Here is a 20,301-nt window from a genome sequence, read left to right on the forward strand (position 1 = left end):
GGGCAGTGCTGTCCTTCACCGAGTTCACAGAACACAACAACATTGTGTGGTCACAGTAGAATAAACATCATTGATTATTTCAACATCTTTCATCAAACAAAATTGTATAATTGAGCTCTGATACACCCACTTTATTATAAACAATCACAGCTTTTGCAAACACTATCATCGATTGAGTCAAATACAATACAATAGAATAAATGAGAATCATTTTGACTGCCTGAAACACTGATTAATCACAGCACCAGGAACATCTGCAAACAATTATTGTAAATATTTCAATGTATATTCTCATTAGGATACACAAAGTGTGATTATGACATATACAATTGGTAAATGATCAATATGACAAATGAGTTTAGAAACAATAACAAAAGTATAATGAAGAACCAACTCAGGAAACTTTTCATCACACTGTTTCCTAAAAGAAATGACAGCATAAACAGACTTAGAAACGCCAACTGTAGCGAGCTAGAGGAAATCCTTAAAACAATATGGCACATCCAGTCCACTTATGAACAAAACCTTCATTGTTTGTTGTTGTTGAATTTTCCTGCAGATTAATGTAATCCGGTGTGCACATGTGCATGGGTGGGAGCAAACGCCTTAGGAGTGTGTTTGTGTGTGCGTGTGTTCCCATGTGCGGACGTAGCTTGTAACATAATGTTGGGAAGCTGCCAGCGGAACAGTGAATGAGGAAGCCAGAGGTGCTAAATACTTGACTCTGCCTACACACCAGGTTGGAGCATCTGATTGAAATAGGCCTGTCGTCTTCTTGTCTCCTGATCTAGCTGCTCTTTCAGAGTCAGCACCTATTACACACAAAGAAACAGAAAAAAAAAATAGGTAGCTAGACAAACTACAAATGCCCAGACATTGAAACTGTAGTACAAAAGAAAGACCTTTCCATCAAATGATCCACACTTAGAATTAAAATACCTGTTCCTCCAGGCATTTGACCCTCTGGCGATGGGCCTTCTCTCTGGTCTCCAAGGCCCGCTCTGCTTGGAGCTGGCTGTCTCTCAGACGCTCCGTCTCCATATCCAACTCCTGATGATGGCGGGCTGTCACCTCCAGGAGGCGCTGTGCATGAGAATGCTCCAACTGGGAGATTTGGGCCTGAAGACAGTTCACATGAGTTTATAGAATTGAAAATAGAGTATAAGAAAAAAAGGTAGGTAAGTGTCATCAGAGGTTGAGCAGAAGGGGGACACGTGTTAATAGAAGGCGGATCTTTATTGGATAGGTGTAAACAAACAAACACAGTTTCTCTAAAATGAAACAGCAGCAGTTTCCCTTTGAGAATTAGGACTGATATGCTATTGCTGTTCAAATGCAACTTGTCAGAGCAAGATTTAAATAGCTACCTAATGCACCCACTGAAGCTGATTCAATAAAGTTAGAGAGGGTTCCAGATTAATACAAACATTTTAATATTCTTAAATATTACACGAGTTACAGTAATGTTTGTATTTATGCCTTATTTGTTTGAGAAATTGAAAGACATGTTATGTAAATGTACTAGATAAAAACATACTTCTGTGAAAATGTTAGATTTCTCTAATGATGTCACTAGTCAATCACTGGCTATGTGATGTCAGTTTTCTATCTGATTCTGCAAAATGTCTGTGAAGCTGTTTTTTAAGCTGCATTTACTACTGGTGAATATTTTTAACATCAATCAAACATTTAACATATCTTGTTAACTTATTGCTTGACTGGCATAGTTTGACAGAGAGTAATTGATTGTTCTGTACTACTCATTAATACCAAAGTATTTCAGTAGTGACAGTAAGTAGAGGACTCATCACTGGCTATAATTCAGCAGCCTCTCACCTGCACTGTCTGCTCTTCATCCTGCTTCTTCGCCAGCTCCTGTTCCAGGCTGCGGACTGTGTGTCCCAACTGCTCCTTCTCTCTGGCTGCCGACACCTCCTCCTCCTCCCTCCTCAGCCTCTCCATCTCCACCTGACAACAACACGAGGGTGACATAATGTGAACGACTTTACCATCATTGTTCTGCACTCATGTGCCTTCCTGTAATGAGTGTAGCAGAAGCCAAGCTCAGAGCCTCTTGGTTCTCACAGTCCACCTACATGTTTCCATCACTTCAAGATCACTTTGTACAACGGAGAAGGAGAAGAATATGTGGACAATGGATCAAACAATATTACAGTAATTATTTCAATTATCTCCTCCTGCAAGGAATAATGTAACTGCCCATTTATGTGCCCCAATGCTTCTGCAACTGCACGTCTTCACTTGATTCAGAATGTGGCAGCACGGCTTCTGACCGACACTAAACACATATTACTTCAGTCCTGGGATCTATATGTACATGGGCATTCCAGCAGTTTTAGAATTGACTTTAAGCTGTTTTTAATTACATTTTAAAGCCCTTTGAGGTTTGGCTCCGTCATATATTTCAGATCTTTTACCTCATATTCAGCAGCAAGACTTTTCAGGTCTCCTGACAAAAAGCTGTTAAATGTTCTGGGATCCTGCCTTTACTGTTTCAGCTGTAACATTATGAAGCAGCTCGTCATCAGCACTATCAGTGCTATAGCTTGTTTGTATTTTTAAAACTTCTTACTCTTGCTTATATTGTTTTTTACAAAACATAACACACAGCTTTTTTTAATATGTCTCTTCTGACTTTAAGGAAGTGCCGTACTAAACCACTGCAGCATTTTTTAATGATTGTTTTTATTATGATTTATTGTATTTCATGGTAATCCATGTATATTTTTAACTGTGATTTAGACAAATTCCAACAAGTTTAATTGGACTAATCCTAAAAATTAGGGATTATGGAACAGTTAGATATTTTGGGAAATATGCTGACCGTTTCCAGTTTTTTATGCTAAGCTAAGTTAACCGGATGCTTGCTGTAGCTTCATATTTACCATACAGACAAAGAAAGAATCAACCTATTTTCCAGAAATATCAAACTCTTGGTATAAGTAGAGTGCAGCAGATAGGTGAGCTCACCCTCTCCAGTGTCTTTCTGAGTGCTGACTTGTCTTTAGCAAGGCGTGTCAGCACCCTCTCCATCTCCGCTCTCTCACTCTGTAGCTTTTGCAAAGAGCTCTGAAGATTGTTGACCTTGTCCTGGAGTTCCTCCTTCTCTCGCTGCAGCTGCTGGGAGCTCCCCTGGGCCTGCAGTTCAGCTTCCTGCTGTTGCTTCAGGCTCTGGGAAACAGTCAGTCATGCGCACATCAAAATGGAGCCTCAACTTTTGCATCTTTATTTGCACTGGAACCTCAGTGTGACTCACCTCCTTCTGTGTCCTGCTATGCTTCTCCAGCTCAAAATATTTAAGCTCTAAGTCCTCTTGGGCTCTTTGAAGGTTCTGGATCTGCTCTGTTAGTGCGTGGTTCAGGCTCTTTCTCTCTGAAAGGGCATCTCGTGTTTTATCCAGACGTTCCTATGGAACACACATGTTGACATGCACTGTACAATGAGCCACATGATTTGCCCTTAGACTGACCCTACATCGCTCCCCTTCTTTTATATGCTGTGTCTTTTTACAATCCTTGACGTATTGTTTAATGTTGCAGGCAAGTGTTGGGAGTTTACTCTTGTATTTCACTGCAATGACCTGACAGCTTGTGGACAAAACAAGGGACTCATAACACGCATGTCATGTTTTTGTTTGCTCAGTATCTTTTAAGTGCAGTTTCAAACTATGACCGGAAAGTTCTCCTGAGAAGCTCTTGGAAAATGAACGAGCTTGCCTGAGCCTTTTATTTGAGGTCCTTCAGGAAAACCACAGCGGCAAATGTAAATAAAAAATGCTCAGTCTGCAGCTGAGAAGGTTACATAGCTGCAGTGTAAATCAAAGCACGTCAGTGGAAGCACGGCTATTCATCTTATTTTGAAGTTTCAATCAAACATCCTTTCGGTAAGAGAGGGGAAACGCTTACAAATAAAACATACACATTGTTGTTTTATGTTACAGAAATGAACTGTACCTGCAGCAGCCTTCGGTCCTGCTCACTGGCAGTCAGAGCCCTCTGCAGCTGTGTGATCTGCTCCTGCAGAGCTCCACTGCTGGTCCTGTTGTCACTGAGGGTGTTGGACAATTTGTGGACCTGTTCTCTCAGATGGCTCTCATGCTGCTCAGCTCGAGCCAGTGACATGGCCAACCTCTCCTCGCTGACCCTCAGCGCTGCACCGCGGTCCTCGCTCTCACCCAACTTCCTCCTCAGCTCCGTCAGTCTTTCCTGCAGCGCCCCTGCCTCTGCATCCAGCTCTGCTGCCCTGAGCTGGGCCCTCTGTAGCTCACCTTCAAGGGTGCGTTGGGAGAGCTCCAGACGGCTCACCCTGCTCTCTGCTGCTTGGAGAGACTCCTTTAGCTTCTGTTGTTCTACATTTGCACGAGATTCTAAGCCCTGCAGGAGCTCCGACTTGTCCTGTAGAGGAATTGGCACAGGAGTTTATTAGTTGTCACTTAAGATGCTGTACGCTGTTTTGGTTATATCTATCTCTTTGCCTTTGACATACTTGTAGTGCCCTGGACTCAGCCTCCGCAGCTTGTAGACCAGTCCTCAACTGAGCTACCTCCTCCTCAAGGCTTTGTTTCTCGCTCTCTGTACGACGTACTACTTCTTCCTGCAGGGAAAGGGATGTATGCGCCTCGTGCAATCGCTCTGCCATCTCTCTTTTTCCTGGAACAATATGTAAAATAGGCTGTATGTCCAAACATAATTAATAACTGATATTTACTGTAGGGTTTTCTTACCCTGCTCTGATTGCTTCAAGGACTTCTGTAGTTGTAACAACTGGGTGGCTGACTTATCCTGGCTGCCTTGAAGCTCTGTCACCTGCTGACTTAGAACAACTATCTGAGCCGTGGCTTCATCCTGAGGGAATAACACACGTGTATGAGATCAAAAGTGCCAACATTTAGCTGAAATATAAACACAACAAATTTAATAAGGGAATTAAATTAAAGATTGTTGAACCGTTTAGGTGGTCTGAAAAGCAAGACAAATTCAAGGTCAACAATCCCACTCACAGAGTTTGAGGTTTGTGTCCTTGAGCCTTTATTGAGTTATTAAGAAGTTCAAATATACCCTGTCTCTTTGTGTGTCCCTGAATTTCTGCTGGAATTCCTGCAGGGCTGTATGCACTGAGTCCACGTCCAGCTCTTCATCTTCACCACGAGACAGGGGCAGCACAGCTCTGTCTGTCTCATTGTCTACCCCTAACCAGAGAACACACTTATTAATGCAGCTTATAGCAAAACATCGCACCATCTTATTTTTAAGTGCATGACCATACCTTTTACTTGCAGGTGGTTTCTCCAGGGAGAGGGAGACCGTCTACGGAACCCAGGTGTGCCTGAAAGCCTTGGACGGCTGGTGCCAACAGTGCGGCGCACAGCTGAATACATCCCCGCCAACTTGAGCTCCAGGTCCCTGTGTTTGGCATGGCTAAGGCCCAGCTGTTCTTCCAGGCCCTGGACCTTGCTTTCAGCAAAACCAACGTGCACTGAGAGTTCCTTGACCTTGATCCCAGCGTCTTCTAGTGCTTCCTCTAGCTGGGCAGTGGTTTCTCTGTGCCTCTGGTCACACTGCTGCTGATAAGCCTCTCTTTCCTGCAGCAGCTCTCGGTTCTGATGCTCCGATGTCTCCAGCTCCACCACACGGCGCTGTAGACCTGAAACCTGCACAACCACACAGAACAGAGTCACAAGACAAACCTCATTTTTGTCTACTAGTCATGCATGTATTTGTTACTATGTCATAAGTAGTATACAGATCATAACTAGGGTACTTTAGGTGAGTCATAAACTTTAACAATTTGAAGACAAAAAAGACACAATTGTCTGCAAGCTATTTACATTTAGCCGCTTACTTTTGTTTGCAGTTTTTATTGTACACAGCCAAGTGACTGTGTGGTAGGTTATATTAAGAGAGTTACGTTTAAAAGGATGCCACGTTTGCAGAAATATGGACAGCAGACTGAACATAGTTCTAACTCCAGCAGTGAAAACAGTGTTTAACAACACTACGGTGTCTTTCCTGAAGAAACATGCCCTGTTATCTAGTGACCAACACTTCTCTGTGGAAATAATAGGGACTTGGCTTCTGTAAAGGGTTAATGTTCTTTGAGCTGACAAGCTTGTCATGTTCACTGATAGGGTTTCTAAACGGTATCATAGGGGGAACAAGAGTCATGACTGAGGCATACAATTAAACAACAATATATCTTGGAAATATATCTTTTCAAATTTTATAGTAGAGGGCTGAGATGCTTGATATGTAAAAAAGGTCATAGGATATTTCAAAGACTTAGTCTGAAAAAAAGGTTCATTACCAGAATTCAAATATATCATAACAATGAGGAATGCATTTGGAGTTGTCACTTGGAAAATACAAAAGTATGCCATACATTCACTTGACTACACCATCTGCTGTGGTCATGATAATTTAGGGACCCAAAGAATGTGGTTATGGGGCAGAAGAGGTTAAAAAAACTATTTTATAGAATATAAAGCCTAATTTTTTATAAACTTCTGTTATATATGAGGTATATTCACAAACTATTTCAAAGTAAAACCCATCGCTGTTACAGCAGAATATACAGTGTGTTAGGGTTCATGTTTTTAGTCTATGCATGAGTATGGCAGGTATTCTTCAAGTATTATGCAAAGGTGGAAGGTTTGCTCTAGCATGTTATTAACAGACTCATTCTACCTCATTGAGCGCTGCTTCCCTGCCAGCCTCGCACTCCAGCACTCTCTGCTTGAGAGTGAAAGCCTCACGACGTGCCTCCTCCTCCTTCTGCTCCTCCTGACATACCCGGGCCTGCAGCTCTCGCAGCTCCTGTTTCTGGCGGCTGTTCTCGCCTTCAAGGACCTTTACCTGCTCATGTTAACACAGCACATAGTACTTGAAGGTAATCCTTTATTTAAAATAAATCAGATGGAAAGCAGTTACCTCAATAATCTTTCACCTGTCTGCGCAGCTCCTGCAGATCTCTGCGTGCCTGCAGGCGAGACTTCTCCAGCTCTCTCATACTGCTCCGTAGAGTGGATGCCTCTTGGTGCATCGAGCTCCTACATTCCTCTGAGACAGACACTTTCTGCTCCCTCTCCTCCAAGGCTCGTCTCAAGCTAGTCAAAAAATGTTTAACATACAGTCACCATCCATAAATATCCACTGCAGCAAACAAACTAGAAACACTACTGAAGCCATACCTGCTGTTGTCACTCTCTGCTCTCTTAATAAAAGCTCTTAGTTCCTGGTTAGAGGCTTGGATAGCCTCTTTCTCTCTGGTCTCATCACCCAGGAGCCTTCTCAGGTCCAGAGCTTCTTTCCGTTGCTTGTCCCGCTCCTGTGCACACTCCTGAAGCTCTCTGTGAGCTTCAAGCAGCTCCCTTCGCCCTTTAATTAGCCCATCCTCTGTCTCCTGCAGATGCCGACGAAGGCCCTCTAACTTCATGTCCAGATCATGGAGAATAAAGGTATAATATGTCAATGAGGATAAATTAGGAGGTCTTATGAATAAACAGTAAACCTCTTATTAATGAGGTTAATAGATCAACTCCCATCTAGAAATACTAAGGCTTTTTTTCTTGTTGCTGGTTTCGTAATTGGTTGCCCATTTAAGAATGTATTTGGTTATTTCAAATGGATATAAACTTAGTTTCATGTAAGAGTGACTTTAAAAAGAAATATAAGACTTAAACAGTTTCAAAATAAATTCAATAACCCAACACACACAAAAGCTTTTATATTTATCATCAAAATGCATCTTAAACCTGTATTTGGCTGTTATCTACAGTACAACAAAAGCTCAAACACATGTATGTAATCATCAAAATCGAATAGGAAAAATCCTCTAGCATACTGTAAGACAGATTTTTTTTCAGATACTTCTTCATTGTTTGAAACTTCAACATCTCCTATTTTAAGTGCTATCTCAAGACACTATGACCTATATTCTGTTTTATGGCAATATGTTGTGTGTAGCGGGAGAAATAGGGAGGACGGAGCTTATCTGGGCATGGTTAAGAGCCAGTTGGGCCTGTAGCCAGGTGCTGTCTCTCGCAGTGTAAAGAATCCACAGAGCAACATGATAAACAGCAGCCCCCCTGGAGGTGGAGGGAGAGGGAGGAGGGCGAGGGGAAGGGAGAGGGAGGATGAGGAGCAGGATGAGGAGGAGGAGGAGTGTTATGTTCATTGGCCACACAAGATGGTTCTTTCTCATAAACTCTAATGTGAGAAAAAACAAGCCAATGCTGATCTGGCCAATTATCCTTTATTTTATCAGATTTTTGGAGGTGTAGCGGAGGAGAAGGGCAGTTAATATGAGGGCAGCAGTGTTGTGTTATGTGGATGGGAGAGGGGGACCTGGAGTCCCAGTGGAGCCAGCCTCTCGCTGCTGCAAGGAAGAAAATAAACACTCCCCCACTGGCTTATTTACACAAGGGGTTAACTCAAACTTTGATTTCATATTATGGTACCAGGGACCGTATCCTCCACACTCTCGTTCTCCCTCTCTCCCCTTGTTTTCTTCCTCTTTCATGCTCCCTAGCTTACTCTCACTCCTCCTTTGTCACTGTCTGACATGAGAATCCTGAGATGGGATTAGTGAAAATAATCAAACAAGGAAACGAGCGGGGGTGGAGGCCAAATATGACAGTGTCGCTGAAGCTTGACTTGATCTATGGTAGGGAGGGCTGTCCAAACCTCAAAACTCTTCTGCTCTGGCTCCACACAACCTAATTCACTATACTTTGACAAGACTAAGGAGACAGAGTGAAGACAAGATCATTTTTTGCTTTTTCATTGAAACCAAAAAGTCCCACACAGATAAACAATCCCATTTCCCAGGGAAACCAGGCTTTTAAATCAAGGCATGGTGAGGCTCTTACAACTCTGCAGTTACATCTTAATGAGGTGACTGTGAGCTTGTTATTTCACTAAAACACCCAGCGACCCTGTGGCTGGAATTGACCTCAAGCAACCCCAAGAGATGAGATTTACAGCTCTCATTTGGCTCAGAGAGGTATGTCACTGGGCCAAAATTATAGTCTCTAATTGCGCTTTTATGTTTATGTTAAGGTCAATGGAACTAAATTTTCCTCCACTTGACAGGAAAAAGACACAGAAAGCGAGTGCTGAGAGGGAGTCTAAAGATTGGACACCAACTCTCCTTGTAGAATTTGGCCCTGCACACGCTGCACCTGATGGCACCCTGATGCTAGTAAAGCTCTGTGGCATCGGCCAATGTCAACAGCGGCCTATGGTAAATGGCTCTCCCTCACACTGGTTCTAATTGGTGCTAGAAGCAGATCCCTGAGCTCCCATCCTATGCCAAGCCAAACAAGCTTGTAATTTCCTATACATTTCTGTGATCCTACTGTACAAACCACCTCTGGTGACATCCATGCTATGATTTGCCTGTGCATTTCAACATCCTAACGTTCACTTAATATTGACTTAAGCTCTGTATGAGTCATTATTGGATCAGATATTGTCATACACTGGTGCCACTGAAGAGACAACCATGATTTGTGTTTAAAAGAAAGTTCTCACCTCCTGTTGTGTGTGTTCTCTCTGTTGGTTCAACTGTCTGACCTGCTCAATTAGACTCTTCTTGGCATCCTCATGAGAGTTCAAAGACTCCTCAAATTGAGTCTGCAAGTCTTGCAGCTCAGATTGAAGGACAGCCTTTGCATTCTGGAACATAGAGGTACCACAAATCAGTTAGCTGAGTTATATGTAAAGAACAAGAAAATGACCAGAGCCAATGTGACTGTGCCATATTTTACCTTATCCTGCTCCTGTTTGCTAAGTGCCTCTCTCTGCATGCACTCAAGCTCCATGCCTGCTGTGGCCAGGTCCTGCTGCAGGGCTGCTAGCTTCTCCGTGAGGGCAGCCTTCTCTGCCTCCTTCTGGGACAAAGCCTGGTCACAACAGACTGCGAGGTCAGGGCTCATTCATAATATATAGTTTATATATAAGTTTGGACATATTGTGCTCACATACACGTCCAATGAAGGACAAGGAATGGAACTAGCGTCTTGCGTGAGGATACTTGCAGGACATATGGCTTTTGATGATACACTGACAACAGTGAAGAAACAACTTGGGATGTTGTGGTTATGACACAATTCTCTAAAATTCTGGTTCATGAACCATCATAACAAACCTGTGAAGACCACGTCACACACCTGCTGCTTTTCACTCTCAGCCTGCAGGAGGCTTTGGTTGCAGTCCTGCTGCAGCCTGACCAGCTCCTCCTGCACCTGCTGCAGCTCCTTCTGACTGTGCACACGCTGTTCCTCACACTGTCTACGCAGCTGCTCCTCAGCCTGCTCCTGCTGAATTGTCAGCTCTGCATACTGTTGTTCCTGTTAACCACCAAAAACATACACACACACTCCTGATTAGTTAGTAGATAGCAAAAGCATCTGATTTCAATTTTGTCAAGCCAACATAACTATGCTAGTCTTACTGTACCTTTTGCCGGCGTTCAGCTTCATGCTGCTCTCTGTGAATTTGCTCTTTGTTATTCAGGGTCAGCAGGGCATTCCTCTCCACCTGAGCCAGCTTCTCCTCCAGATTACTCCGCTCTTGTGCAGCTTGGGCAAACTGATGTTCAGCATCCACACGCATTCGAGCAGCATCCCCTGGACAGATGTATCCAATCTCTATCAAAATCCTACTCAATTACTAGATGGAGACACTCTGGATCAGCAAGATTTTATTTACAGTTTTATTTATAGGGGATACTCATCCATGTCTTTATGCGAAACATGCTATCTTAACATGACTTATCTGATCCATGTGTGTCTGTGCGGACTGGTGGGACCCTGGTCAGCTGAGAAAGCAGCCCCAGTGATCCCACAGCCCAGCTGTTGCAGAGCTCACAGCTGAAATATGGATCTCTAGTGGGCTGTTGGAAAGGCTTCATGGCCAGGGGGCTTGGCACGGAGGACAGTGGGGTCTCTGAGGGAGATGGCTACTCACGCGTCAAGGCCTCGTTAGCCAGGAGCAAGCTGCGCCTCTCCCCCTCCATCCTGGTGCACTCGGCCTCCAGAGACAAGGCAAGCTCCTGGCTCTCAAACAGAGCGGTTTCCAGGGATTCCTTCTCTGCTCTGGAACACAGCGGGAAAGTGGTTTAGAGAAAAAAAACACCTTTAAACCACTAGGTGTGGGTCATAAAATTCAATGATCCATCATGAGCATAGTTTCCAAATAAAATCATGTTACTTAAAGACTCTTGTTACATGTGACTTGCTGTGCTTTACATTGGCAGTTGGTCTGACTTAAACAAACACACACACACACACACACACACACACACACACACACACACACACACACACACACACACACACACACACACACACACACACACACACACACACACACACACACACACACACACACACACACACACACACACACACACACACAGAAACAGAAACACACACTGGGTTGTTTATGATGCTTTTGAGGTGATTTACTGACATTCATTCCTAACACTCTTATGCATAACCATAACTGTTACATGCCTTACCCCAACCCTGACCCTGACCTTAACCAACAAAGACAGAAACTATTTTACTGTAGCTTGTGCTGAATGCAACTGCAGAAAACAAACTGGGAAAACTAGTTTTAAATCTGAAATTGGTCCCTTACATTTCAGAGGTCAGACCACACAAACAAACAAACAAACAAACAAACACAAAACACAACACACACACACACACACACACACACACACACACACACACACACACACACACACACACACACACACACACACACACACACCTAAGCGAAACCAGCTCCTGCGTGAGACCACAGGCCCTTCGGTCAGCAGAGTTTAGTTTGACATCCAGAGCAGCCCTGGCCTTGGCCAGCTCCTCCCTGTCATGGGTAGCTCTCCTTAGGGCTGTGGTCTGTGTCTCAAGCTCCTTCCTGCACGCACATAGCTCCTCTGACACAGTCTGCATCTGCCTGTTGACCTGGAGACCAAGAAATTCAAATGAAAAAAATGTCATCAAGTAATTAATTTATACTTTTTGCTTCAAGCTGACACAATTAAGACTTTATAGTAAATTATTACATGCACTTCATATCTATAGTGTGATAACTGTGGAACACATTTTTCACGAGTAGGAGTACAGCAAAAGGAACATAGTCGGTATTGTGAAAATGAATCAAACAACCTCTACATTTTATGCAACCACATTTGCTGTACTCACATTGAACTCTACATACCCCTGTTGTTGCTGTTATGAAGCATAAATTACACTAACTTTAAGCAAGTCATGACAGTGTATAGGAACTGCAGAGCCATAACAAATGCCCCGCCTTAAGCAAAACAAAAATGATTAGTGGGGTTGTGATTCTTTTTCCAGTTACCACTTAAATCACTATGACACACCACAGGACCTATATCTAGCAAGGAAATAATGAACATGTGCAGCTGATGCGATGAATTTAATTCAGCATTTATTAAACTCCAAAACGGATTATTGTATGAAAGTAGTGAGGAGAGCATTTGCCCTGAGATTTATCTTTAAGAAATTCATTGAATTCAGCAGGTCATTTAATATGGAAATTGCAAACATGATCAAGTTGCAAATGGCTTAAAAAATCAGAGTAAAACATTACTATATAAAATATTATATATATATATATATATAAATATAAAAATATTTAAAATTTTGGGAAATACACATTTGCTTTCTTGCTGAGTGTTAGATGAGAAGATCAATACCACTTTAAAGTTAAATATGAAGCTGGAGTCAGCAGAGGATTAGCTTAGCTTAGCATTAAGACTGAAAGCAGGGGCAAACAGCTAGCCTGGCTCTGTTGAGCATATCTAAATCTCATCAATTAACATGTTGTATCTTTGTTTACATTACTCCATACCAAAGTGTAAAAACAACAAGTTGTGATTTTAGGGGTATGTACAGGAACCATATTTTGGCCTGGCCGGTGACTTCCTCAAGTCTCTGCTGCTTGCCTGGCATCCTCCCTGTGACAACAAGACTGCACTGGCCTAGCCAAGAAATAGTTCCAGCATGTAACCTCCAACCACAACCTGTCACCTTTACATTACTGTTTGTGAACAGTTTAAACAAACAAAGTATGACGTGTGAATTAGTGAGCTTTACAGCTGCTGTTAGGTCTTTTACGCTAAGCTAAACTAACCGGCTGCTGGCTTTATCTTCATATTTAGCATATGCACATGCAAGTGGTATCAAGCTTTTCATGTAACTCTCAGTAACCAAGCAAATTAGCTTACTTCCCAAAATGTCTACCTATTCATTAATTGGTTATTCTTCAGGTTTGAACCAAACAATGATAAAGCTCTATTCTGAAACAGAAAAAGAAAAGCTTACTGTAAACTGTATTTCCCTGGCCAGTTACTACCACACCATCACACAATGGTCTATAATGGGCCCCTGCAACTTTAATATTTCACTGCAACCAATTGTTTCAAAAGCAACAATCATTGTAATTTGATTTTGAACCTAACTAAAATGAACCCACACAAAATAAATATTAGCACATTATGTCGTTCAGCCTCTCCTTAGGTAAATACTAAAGTGGATGAAAAACACCAGTGTAATGGATGTGAGTAGCGCCCAATAAGGGGATGAAACATGAGCTTAATGTAATGGAGGCCACTCCAGGGCTTGTTTTATACACAGGTGATTTATTTTTACAGATAAGCTATCTCAAAATGTTTGGATGGAATTTGTCAAATTGTTTAGGTTTGGTATATTCTAGCCGAGATCAACACGGATATCCCAGTTTCACATTGAGAACAGATAACAAAACAGGAGAGGATTCTTTCTTTAGGGGATGAAATACAGAGCTCTGAATCTGCTGAGGGAAGAATGGGAATACTTTAGGTGTTAATTTATTGGGTCTTTTTCAACTCCCACACTGGATATTATATGTCTATCTATTTATCTTTTCTAGTTCACATTTGTTCATGAAGATCCCTTGCTTGTTATGTCCCAAGTTACTCATAAAACAGAGTGAGGCTCAAACTGCTCTCCATCTCCCGTTTGAAAGAAAGAAAAAAAATAGCAGATGTGTCCAGTGCCTCCAATACATTTTAATGTGACAACAAGCTCCATGAACCTGCTGAAATAACATCAACATAGGGAGGATGGAGGCTGAAGTGTGTGAATGGCCGGGGGTCTCTGACCTGGGAGTGCTGCTCCAGGTTCAGAGCATTCTCAGTCTGCAGCAGGCCCAGCTCTGTTTCTAGCCTCTGGCAGAGATCCTGCAAGTGGCTGTGGGAGCTCTCCAGGGCTTGTTTCTCAGCGAGCAGATTCATCATCTCTTGTTGCACCCGTGCTGTCTCCTCTCTGGATGCGGCCCGCTCCATTTCAGCTTCCCGTCTACGTTTACCAAGCTCTGTCTTCTCACCTTCTGTCTGGAAGGGAAACTAAGTATTTCACTTCTGTTCTGTTGAACTCTGCCTTCAATCAAAGTTACAGGGCAATTGCACAGCTACAGACCTGCAGCAGAATACGATTAAGTTCCACCTTGTCTTTGGCTAAGCCTTCGCTCAGGGCAGCCATTTTGGCCAGCGAATCTTTTAGGGCAGCCTCCTGATTCTGCAGTTTGGTGAGGACTAACTCATGTGAAGCACTCTGCGACTCCATCTGTGGAGTGAATCATACATATTAGAAATATTTATACCCTCAGGGAGAATCTAGTAATACAGATCATGCTACCTCTTACAGAACAAAGCGGTCTACCTTGCTGAGAGCCAGAGCGAGGCTGGCCTTATCTTCCTCCAACACCTCCTTCTGCAGAGTGATTTGACTCAGAGCCTCCTTCACTGTCACAAGCTCCCTACGCAGATCTGAGTGCTTTCCTTCAAGTTCCTCCAGACTCCTCTCACTGAAACACATCATTTAACACATACATACATGACTCTATCACATTGTTTGTTTGTCTCACACACACACACGCAGATTATTTATATGAACAAAATCCCTTAACAGCAATCCATCTCCACTTTAAAAGGAGAAATGTTGGTGCCAAACGCCAGAACTCTGAGGGAGTAACTTTTTTGTTGTATCGCATGTCCTGCTCCAATTCTCAGCTAATCAAATTTTTTTTTTTCAGCAAAAGAAACCCTCAAGAAGGGAAAAAAAAGGTTTCCTCTTGCATGAGTGCAGTAATGCAATGTAAATCATTTACATTTTCATCCAAATGTCATCTGGGTGCATTGCCGGCCGGAGAATGACATGTGTTACTGATCTCAACTGTAAACAAGCGGAGCTTGAAAACAATCATGGGTGACGGGATGTGTGTTGTGTAACGGTCATTCTCCCTTGCTCGTGCTGTACCCTCTTTGGGCCTCCGTGCGCTGGCGTGTCAGCTGTATCTCCAGATCCTCCCTCTGCTGTCTCAGGAGGTCCCGCTGTCTCTGGATCTCCAGTGATGAACCTCGCAGTACCTCCAGCGCGGCATGCTGGGAGTCTGCCTCCTGCTGCAGACCTGACAGCAGCTTCTCCAGGCTGCCCTTCTCACTGTGGTACACGGCAGAAGAGAAAGAAATAGAGAGAGAGAGTATGTTAAAGTTCAGTTGTTGCACAATGATCATCATCATTTTTATAATACTTGATTTTTCTAAAATACTATATCAACACAGCACATGGCAACATAATAAACACTTCTTGTATAATGTTGAATAAATATTGTTTTTGGTCAGGTTTCAATACATTTAAACATGTTCTGATAATGATGGTGAAGATTTACTTAATTAAACATTAAACCAAACTATAATAATTGTCATCATCATTATAACATTTGTATTTTTCCAAGAACAACATTTGAGCCTACTGGCACTTTCACAAATAAGAAAACAAACTAGAACATATGAAATACAATACACAGCTGTGCAACTAAGCAACTACTTTTTTTTATCTAGAGTCTTTATCAAGCCTCACCACACTCGAGATAAAGGATAATAAGTGCATGATCAGGGTGTACCTGGATATAAGCTCCAGTGAGCAGCGATATCTGTTGCTGTCTCTGAGGCTTTCCTCCAGAGCTGTCTTAGTCTCCTGACTTTCCCTCCTTACTTCCTGGATCTTCTGCTCTAGCTCTCTCCTCTCAGTGTCCCTCTCCTGCAGGTGATCACGCAGTGTCTCCACTTGCTCCAGGGCAGCATCCAGACGCCCACGCAGGTCCTGTGGTTAGTGCATGGGTGCATTGATTGTGGTGTGTAGGTAAAGAAAGTAGTTACATATTATCTCATACATACAAAACAGTGGTTCCCCACATTTTCTGGCTTCTGATCTCTTAAAATTAAGCTAATATACAATGTATCTACTAATTAACGGTTATGACCTTTGTGTGTAAATGAGCAGTTCAACCACAGAATTATTTTTCTTTCTTGGATTGTCTCATTTAGACCTGAAGGTGAAAGAATATAGTATTTTAACTATATACAGTACAATCATTTTGTGACCTCTCAGATTTCTTTTGAGTTCCCACCCTCAGGTTGGAAGCGACCTTTCTAAAACATCTACAATGAAGAACGTTTTGTTGGACCTGTGTTTGTTTCTGGTGCTTGGACCAAACACTCTGCACAGCCATCAGGGTAGTGTTCCTCAGAGGAGAGCGTCCATGAAGAGGTGAGGAGGACGCACTTTCAGAGCCACTACTGCCATCACCCTCACCACCAATCATCTGTAGAATGGAAAAAACAGCAATCTTCTTGTATGCTAACCTAATGCATGATCTAGCTCAGTGTGGTGTTTTGTTCTGACCTGGTGAACATGATACAACATCTTTTGGTGGGCCTGGATCTCAGTATGTAGGACCTCCATCTCTGCTTTATCCTCTGCTCTCCTCGTCTCCTGAGCAGGAAACCATTAAGGTCAGATAAGCTGCACACATAGAGCAAGCCTGACATTCCCCAGACTGCAGCCCTCTAGACAAGGAAGTTGTGGAATTTATCAAACTTGGGGTCCAGACTACAGCTATTTTAACCCCCTCAACCACCCGTCCATCTACCACCTCCCGGGCATGATTACAAAGGTCCCACCATCCTGTCCAGACTGATCTGCATGGCCTTGAGGCTGGAATCCTTCTCACTGTTCTGGCTGCGGAGGTGCTTCACTGTGTCAGTCAGCTCCAGGATTCTGTATAGATCAATATGCATGGAAATAGACAGAGAACAAAATCACACACACACACACACACACACACGGTTCCCTGAGACACCGAAGATATAAGACCGACATGCACTCCTCCCCTACTAGACCATCAACACTATCATGTTCTATGCATAGAATAATGAGATTAAGAATGACTTTTGATGAGATCAAAAGCCAGCTAAGATTCAGAATACAAAGGCACTGACATCCCTGCAGTCCTCTGACTGAAGTGCAAAAGACAGTAGTCACTGAAAATAGCTTGTTGTGCAGGATTTTAATGATCAAAGCCTATGTAAAATTCTGGGGTTCCATATAGAGGATTACATTTGGCTTTCAAACAAACGAGTGCACTGTAGGTGACCTCACTCCAAGAATTTTTATTTCAGTTTATGATGCTTTCTTCTTCTGGACAGTCCTGGTCAGCTAGACCAACCCAGAGACTGTAGAAACATAACTGTGTAGGGCTTGTCAGTGCTAAGTTTAGGGGCTTACTTAACATTTTCTTAATCAAACAATTGCTTTCATTAGTAATTATTAAGTCCCTAATTCATGGTGATAAATGTGCTGACTTTTGAGAGATAAGTTAAAGGATGAGTTGCCTTAATGAAGTTGGCACTGAAAAAGCATCCAGCGGCCCTTAAATGAAATGCAGCTTTATCTCATGCCATTTTGGCTGCCACTTTCAAAAGACAGGAAGGAAACTCTTTATGATAAACAGACCTAGAGACTTTGAAAATTACCTTACCTGGAGTTAAGGTCGACTTTCTCTGCATCCCAGCGACCCTGAAGCTGCATGGCCTCTTTCAGTTTGTCCTTCAGCTGCCTCTCCAGTGCTGACGTCTCCACACCACTAGAGGTGCTCTCCTGTGTTACTCTGGCCTCTAAATTCATGCAGGCAACATTCAGCTGCCGGCTGGCAGCAACACACTCTCCACTCATATCAGACAATGTCCTGTTGAACAGAATAATGTCTATCAAGATTTACAGAATGTATCTTAACATATGAAAGAACCAAAAGGGTAAGGAAACATGACATGCTGTTTTTGTTCATACAGTTGTGAGCCATTAGTCTAGTTAAAAATGGTCTGTTTGTATTTGAAAAGGTTGGATGTCTGTAATGGTTGAGCTCTAGGATCAGCGCAGTTTAAATGACAGTACTGTGTACAGCTGTCTATGAGCTGAGCAATCATTATTAAAGCAAATTGCTCTTCAGTAGTGCTCACAGTTCAACATGATAGAAGCCATGTTTTATAGGGCTCAAGATTTGTCTGATGGATGATTTCAACAGTGAGGCTAGACACCTTAAGCCATCTGTCCCCCCAGTGAGGAAACAATGAGCAGGGGGCCTGGCGACCCTGTTGACCTGTTCCACTTTGATCCTTGGCTGAGAGAGATGGATTGTGGTTGCAGTCGTGAGTGTGAGACACGAGAGAGGTGGGGGTTCTTGTGGAATTATGAGTCGCTGGAGGGATTCTGGCAGTGCGCCACACTCACCTGTCAGTGAAAGTCCTGAGTTGGGTGAAAGTGTTCCGCAGGGAAGCAGCCTGGCGCCACAGTGTTCTGACACGAGCCTGTTCACGACACAGCCGGGAGGCGCACGTCTGCAGAGAGAAGCGGACAACAAGGGGACTAGAGACTGGAGAGTGGGTGGTAAGGGTGGCTTATAGCAAATAATGGCACCCATCATTTTATTGTGATCCCAAACAGATGCAATACTGGAACTGCTGGACTCACACTGGCACACAAACAAATAATTGGATTTCCCTGAATCAACAGATGTAGCCCATTTACAGCACGAACGCCAGATTGTTTGCACAAAATGTTCCTCCCCCTCAGCAGTTGGAATGTTTTCACAGGAAACAACAACTCAAAAATCATAGCAATGAAATGAACAGGGAATGAGAATGAATTGAGAAAACTGGCTATGAATGGAATTCCTACCCTATGTGAACTCAACAGGAGTTTATTTGCACAATCTCTGTGCAGAAAGGAATAAACTCGAGCTGTCACTGTTGCTTTTCTGACTCAAGCACTTTTGATTCTTCTCACCTCTTGCTCTCTGCGCAGACGGGTATCACACAAGTCAGCATCCTCGCGAGCCTTCCACAAGCTCTCCGTTAGCCCCTGGTTGACAGTGCCTGCCTGATCCAGTTGTTCCCGCAACATAGAGTTGACTTGGCTGAGGCTGGCACACCTGGAAATAGGAAGCGTTATGACACTGAGACTATTTGGCATTTCTCCACAAAACAACTGTCATGAGACCCTCCTTTAACCCCTCCACAGTACCCAAACTCAGTCATTCATATAACCAGCATATCACTATTACATCTGTAGCCATTAGATCCACCCTTGCCAACCACACTTACAGGGTAAACATGTGAGACAGTTTAATAAGCAATAACCACTTTGGCTGGTCATTTACAAAAAAATGTACATCATTCTCACACTAAACACACACCCTGTTACAGTAAAGCATGCCATATTGTTATGTTTGGTTATCTGTCTGAGAGAAAGCCAAGCCCATGTTTGCATGTACAGTATGGGATGATATTGTGTTTAAAGGGAACTGATAGGCAGTAATCCTAATTATAAGAAAAAACATAGCGGTGGTTGTAGACTTAATCTCTACATTGCACTTACATTACAAAGTGCTTAAGTGGATAGAGCTTGGTAACTCTGCAGTGAGTGATATTTTAGGTAGTAAAAATGATCAGGTCTCTGCCATGGGCATTTCAAATAAAGTTCCATAACTATATAAATCATAGGGCATTAAAACCTGGCTTCAGCTGCAGAGGTTGGCCCACACTTAATGTGAAGCATCATTAAAATGCTTTGGAGAAGAGAGCCAACATAGTCCCACTAATTTTCTCTGACAAATTGGATACTGTGATTATCTGCCAAGACCAGGTTCTGCCTTCTCCCTGCAGCAGGGGCAGGGGAAAACAGCAGGAGAGCTCTAGGAATTGCTGGGAATATCTCTGGTCCACACATTTCTCAGAAGTATTTCGGCTTGATTTCGGCTTCTCAACAAGAAACAAAGAAACAAAAAAGCAAAACAGCTTTATCCATGAATTTATTGCTCAAAGTCTGCATCCAATAAGCAACTCCCTGCTGCTGTAGATGATGTCTGG

General features: G+C 42.9%; 1 protein-coding gene across 2 annotated transcripts; it reads right to left on the reverse strand.

The window, feature by feature from the left end:
• Positions 1-113: 113 nt before the first annotated feature.
• On the reverse strand, positions 114-20,298 carry crocc2 (ciliary rootlet coiled-coil, rootletin family member 2). 2 transcript variants are annotated; one of them, XM_039811093.1, is made up of 30 exons: positions 19,220-20,298; positions 18,665-18,771; positions 17,916-18,122; positions 17,059-17,155; positions 16,781-16,870; positions 16,563-16,700; positions 15,999-16,198; positions 15,353-15,535; positions 14,756-14,900; positions 14,513-14,659; positions 14,197-14,427; positions 11,799-11,992; positions 10,989-11,116; positions 10,479-10,648; positions 10,190-10,369; positions 9,788-9,922; positions 9,552-9,695; positions 7,208-7,446; positions 6,964-7,123; positions 6,705-6,872; positions 5,287-5,671; positions 5,079-5,209; positions 4,745-4,865; positions 4,507-4,670; positions 3,975-4,415; positions 3,278-3,427; positions 2,992-3,192; positions 1,837-1,968; positions 940-1,119; positions 114-812 (listed from the first exon to the last, which is right to left on the reverse strand). In XM_039811093.1, the coding sequence occupies exons 1-30, from the start codon at positions 19,403-19,405 to the stop codon at positions 729-731; spliced, it is 5,238 nt and encodes a 1,745-aa protein (XP_039667027.1). In that variant the 5' UTR covers positions 19,406-20,298; the 3' UTR covers positions 114-728. The 2 variants fall into 2 exon arrangements, with proteins under 2 accessions (XP_039667027.1, XP_039667029.1); XM_039811095.1 differs by lacking the exons at positions 17,059-17,155; positions 18,665-18,771; positions 19,220-20,298 and having other exon boundaries at positions 17,916-17,985.
• Between the last annotated feature and the right edge of the window lie 3 nt (positions 20,299-20,301).

Source organism: Perca fluviatilis, chromosome 9, assembly GCF_010015445.1.
Source record: "Perca fluviatilis chromosome 9, GENO_Pfluv_1.0, whole genome shotgun sequence".
NCBI classification, from domain to species: Eukaryota; Metazoa; Chordata; class Actinopteri; order Perciformes; family Percidae; genus Perca; species Perca fluviatilis.

Coding starts and splice junctions, on each gene's coding strand:
- crocc2 (XM_039811093.1), bottom strand. CDS start 19,405: ATGCCAAATAGTCTCAGTGTCATAACGCTTCCTATTTCCAGGTGTGCC. Junction 15,536..15,998: donor TCACTGGAGCTTATATCCAG/GTACACCCTGAT, acceptor CGTGTACCACAG/TGAGAAGGGCAGCCTGGAGA. Junction 14,428..14,512: donor TTAATCGTATTCTGCTGCAG/GTCTGTAGCTGT, acceptor TTTCCCTTCCAG/ACAGAAGGTGAGAAGACAGA.